Here is a 5,100-nt window from a genome sequence, read left to right as displayed (position 1 = left end):
ATGCATTTGACTTAAGCTTAAAACACTAGTTTATTTTACTATTTAGCTTATTTTTACTACTATTCATGAGCTCCACAGCATTTTTTGATACTATTAATGAATCTCACTATACTATTTCAGTTAATTTTTACCTTTATTTACGGTACTTTTAACAAAAAAGTTTCAGTTTCAACAAAATAAAAAGATCCTAGACTTACTAGTCACTTAAATGCTAAAATCAAGGCATTACAAAACGCTATAGCATACACAAAGACCTTAAACTTCCAATGAACCAAAACGCATTCAGATAGCTAGTGGGTTGATGATACCACCAGCAAAAACTGTATTACCAAGAGCAACCATTTCAGCATTACCACTACACACCCTTCTTTGATTATAAATAACATAAAATATCTTGAAGTTGCACATTCTAAGGAGTGAATAAGACAATTTATAATATAAGCCTATCTTGATCTAAAGGCAACCAGTAATTGAGCATGGAAGACAATGACTCCACCTTTCTAGCTATACTAGTTCATGATAAATATCTTGCAAACCATAAGTAAAGGAATACAGCAACATAGAAAAATACCTTAATGAATAGTTGCACATTTCAGAAAACACAAAAATTGCCAACAAAATCTAAAATTAGATAACCATTTCTAGATCAAAGCTGTGAAGATTGAAGAAGATTGCGTCCTCAGGATGGAAAACAACAGCTCTTTCAGAACTGTTGGAGTAATTACTGGCAAAGCTGCTCAACGGCTGTTACAATCTGGGCAGGCTGAACCACGGTCCACTCCTCCAATGTCCCAGCATATGGAGTTGGCACATCCTGTGAAGACAAACATATAATGGGGGCGTCCAAATAATCATTGAAATTCTCAGTGATAGCAGCTGTCAAACTAGCACCAATACCACCAGTCCGCATGCACTCCTCCACAATCAGCACACGATGCGTCTTTTTCACTGAATTCCCGATTGTGTGAAGATCAAAAGGTTTCAGTGACCTGATATCAATTACTTCAGGATCATAGCCCTTGTTCACCAAAGTTTTAGCAGCCTGCATTACATGATACCTCATCCGGGAATAGGTTAAAATAGTGACGTGCTCCCCAGGCCTAACCATTTCAGCTTCTTCAAGAGAACATACATACTCTTCATCTGGAATTCTCTCTTTGAGGTTGTAAAGCAAAACATGCTCAAATAGTATCACTGGGTTCTCACTTCGAATTGCGGCTTTCATCAAGCCCTTCGCATTATATGGGGTCGAGCATGCAACCATTTGAATTCCAGGGATTGATTGGAAATATGACTCAAGACGTTGGGAATGCTCAGCCCCAAGTTGCCGACCAACTCCACCAGGTCCACGAATAACAATCGGGATTTTGAACTGACCACCAGATGTGTAGTGGAGCATGCCACAGTTGTTAGAGATCTGGTTAAAAGCTAGAAGTAGAAATCCCATGTTCATTCCCTCAACAATTGGCCGCAGACCAGTCATGGCAGCTCCAATACCCATACCTGTAAAGGAGTTCTCAGCAATAGGAGTGTCAAGAACCCTGAGATCTCCATATTTGGTAGCAAGGCCTTTGGTCACCTTGTATGATCCTCCATAATGACCCACATCTTCACCCATTACACATACAGTGGGATCCCTGTCCATTTCTTCTTCCAAGCCTTCCCGTAGGGCCTCAAAAAGCAAAAGTTCATGCCTGAGGATATTACACAAACTGATTATTACCCTGAAATAATACTAAGAAAAATAATGAAAATATACGGATATATTAATATGATGCTATTCACATAGTTCAGTTCAGCACATACGAAATAGAAATCAATTTTAGTTACTACCCACTCATGAATCTCAGTAGAAAAATAACCACAGAGACATGGCATGCACATAAAAAGAATTTTCAAATCAACACTTTGGAGATACGTTGATGAATATGAAAATAAGTCTGCACACAGAATGGAGGATTCAAAAATCCGATAGTCAAGCCAGTGCCTCGGTTCCTTAAGAACCATCAGTGATATGCTATTGCTTAAAATAGCAGTCTAACACATCTGTAATCTAAATGATTTAAGGGAGAAAAAAGGACAATGCCACTTGCCTGATTACATCCACTCTTAATAGAAGATTTAAAAAAGAAATAACCAACACTTATGATACAGAACATACTGAGCAAAAGAGCTTTTTTTTTTTCTTTTTCTTTTTCTTTTTTTTGGGGGGTGGGGGGGTGGGGGGGGGGGGGGGGGGGGTGGGGTTTGATGTAGTCTTTATCTATAAAGTTGTAGCAATATAGAACATCTTAATCAGACCTCAAACATATTAATCAACATCTTACAATTCAAAAATGAATATACCGAAAACATGATTATCACATCTGAATTAGTTCTGACTGAGACAGCTCTTTAAGGCATCTGTGGTTTGCTAAAAGAAGCACATATACTTTTACAGAGAGCCATATTGATATTTATCTTAACCCCTTGACATGAATCTAATATTGGTAAAAAAAATTGAGTTATCAAGCATAAAAAGTCATATCTTGCAATTAAAAACAATAAATTATATGAATAACTTCACTATCAAATCTGCTTGAGACACTTTGTCAGGGTGTTAATGATTTGTCAAGCATCAGTACAAATGAGAGATTGTCGAAGTTCTAGCTCATGCACCTTGATGCATTAGGTTTTTAATTTAGAATAGAAACCTCTCAACATGAGATGAAAAGTCATAATCATTTGAAATATTTGAAAGAGGCAAGAGAAAAATGTCCAGCAAATTTAATGCATTTAAAAGATGTAATTGAAAAAATGTTTGCTTATAGAATCTTTTACAATTAGTTTCATGACGTCAAACATCCATGGTTTGTTTTTCTATTATACATCTGGTGCATCAAGAGCCCCATCCACAACCCTCCCTCTTTCTCACACACATAAAAAAAGGTCTTACAAATCTGAAATATTAATTTGTATGTTGGTGTATCAAAGTTCTGTTAATGAGAATGGAATGAGCCAGATTCAAACCCATATCTGACCCTAGCCCTTTGGCAATATCTACAGTGAAAATTAGTTGTTTAAGTATAACCTAAATTGGGCTCAGTTTGAACCAAAAAACCTTATATTGAGACTGTAGACCATATATTGAAATATTACTGTAAAAACATATTTTCACCCATCTTGAAGAGCACAACTATTCTTAATGAATAGCCATTTTTTTGGTTTTCTGAAATTCCAAGTAGAAATATCTCAGATTGAATAGTTTGAGCACTATCATAAATGAAGTAAAGCTCCCCATTAATTTCTACCAAATTTTAAATTACATCCATCTTAGTTATGAATCAGAAAACATGAAAGAATCAACCGATTCATTCATTAGATTGACTAAACACTGAAGGCCTTCCCCCAGAGGTCCAGTGTGTTCAGGTAATTTTCATAACTAAAACTGAACTTTTTCACAAGCAAAGAAATCATTGTAATAGAAGTAGTAAATAAAGAACCTGAATCATATAAAGAAGGGAGTCATGGTCCTAAAATAATAATTTCATTAGTATCATAGAGGTAATCAATCCATGGTCCAAAATCAATGATTGAACATCATTGAATATTAAAAACCAAAACATGGTAATCATAAGCAGTGCTACCATGGTGCAAACTTGTGAAGCATTCCACTCAGCTATCAATACAAAACCCCACTATCTGTTGCTAATGTAAATTATGGTTGCCTTGATTAACAAATAAATTAGAACAACCAAGCAGTCCACATAATCACAAAAAACGAATCATACCCGGGTTTCGAAGCTGTAGAAGCCGCAGAACTATCTGCCTTAGTCTACAAAAAAAAAATCCCACAACCAGAATCAAATTTCAATGCCCACAAAAAAAAAAAAAAAACCAATTCCCACATAATTCCACACAATTTTATTCAAAAACATGTAAATATAAGAAAGTGAGAGAAAGATGGTTAACTGCAACTGCGTTAGCAATCAATTTCTGAGCCCTGTGAGCTTTATGAACCACACTTCCATCAGATCTGACAACCAAAAAGCTTCCTTTCCTCTCTGAATCAAACACAATATAAACAAAGATAAGATTTTTACAACAAAATTAAATCGTGTGACTAAGAAAGAATACAACAAACGGCATTTGGGTTTGAATTACCTGAGACTGAGAGAGATCTGCGAGATGGGAGGTGGAGTTTTCTGGAATCAAAGGATTTGGAGGCTGATAAAGCGGTGGCAGCTCCAACAATGGTGGCCATTTGAGTTGACACTTGAGAGAGAGAGAGAGAGAGAGAAGTGGAAAAGAAATGAAGAGAGAAAAAGAGGAAGTGGGTATGAATTTATATTAAGAAAAATGAGATTTGAGTGAGAGAGAGAATGGACGGAGAAATTGAGGAACAACAACACTCAACAACAACAAAAGGCTTCGTGTGTATTGGTATTTATATTGAATGTGTTTTTGTGTTAATTGCTAGCTATGTCTCTGTGTGTTGTGTGTTGTGTGTTGTGTGTGTTTCTCAATTCTCACCAGTTTGTGCTGTATTGGTCGGCGATTTATTTCATACGATTTGAGAGACAGCCACTGCTCTTAACAACCAGCATAGTTTCCATCGCCGCTTCTCTCTCTCTTCTTTTTTTTTTAAGGTTTTTATTGTCTACATTGACAGTGTAATTGAGAGCAAAATAAAGATAAGCCAAGTGGCATTGTGAAGGTCAGTAATGTCATTCCATCTGGATTTTATAACTCCTTTTTATTTTTACCATTTTCTATCTTTGTTGGCTTGGTTAGGTGGAGAGTTATGGTTGGGTGCAAAGGGAAACCATAGACAATTCCGACTCCTTCTCTCTCTTTTTTCATTTAGTGATAGTTTCGTTGGTGCCTTGGTGGCCTACCTGAACCAACCCTTAAGTCCCTAAACAAGTAACAAGCTGCTCATTACTGTCACGTGGGGGTGATCTGGTTCTAGTGCTAAAATCAAACCATTAATCTAAAACCCACTTAAAATGTAAAATAGATAAATACTATAGTGTAATTTCACCCAAAAAAAAAAAAAAAAAACTTATCATAAAAATATTCACACAAAAAGTGCTTCTACATAACTATTCAAAAATGCTA

At 36.1% G+C, this 5,100-nt stretch overlaps 1 protein-coding gene across 1 annotated transcript; it reads right to left on the bottom strand.

Moving 5' to 3' along the window:
• Positions 1-349: 349 nt before the first annotated feature.
• Positions 350-4,609, bottom strand: LOC126726461 (pyruvate dehydrogenase E1 component subunit beta-3, chloroplastic). The gene is made up of 4 exons (XM_050431725.1): positions 4,144-4,609; positions 3,952-4,043; positions 3,771-3,814; positions 350-1,694 (listed from the first exon to the last, which is right to left on the bottom strand). The coding sequence occupies exons 1-4, from the start codon at positions 4,241-4,243 to the stop codon at positions 722-724; spliced, it is 1,209 nt and encodes a 402-aa protein (XP_050287682.1). The 5' UTR covers positions 4,244-4,609; the 3' UTR covers positions 350-721.
• Positions 4,610-5,100: the final 491 nt, after the last annotated feature.

Source organism: Quercus robur, chromosome 5, assembly GCF_932294415.1.
Source record: "Quercus robur chromosome 5, dhQueRobu3.1, whole genome shotgun sequence".
Classification (NCBI taxonomy): domain Eukaryota; kingdom Viridiplantae; phylum Streptophyta; class Magnoliopsida; order Fagales; family Fagaceae; genus Quercus; species Quercus robur.
Note: the sequence above shows the minus strand (reverse complement) of the source record. Positions and strands in the feature narration are given on the sequence as shown.

Excerpts from the sequence above, each read along its gene's own strand:
- LOC126726461 (XM_050431725.1), bottom strand. The coding sequence starts at position 4,243 with ATGGCCACCATTGTTGGAGCTGCCACCGCTTTATCAGCCTCCAAATCC. Across the intron at positions 4,044-4,143 it reads CAGATCTCTCTCAGTCTCAG|AGAGGAAAGGAAGCTTTTTG; the intron begins GTAATTCAAACC and ends TGTTTGATTCAG. Across the intron at positions 3,815-3,951 it reads TGATTGCTAACGCAGTTGCA|ACTAAGGCAGATAGTTCTGC; the intron begins GTTAACCATCTT and ends TTTTTTTTGTAG.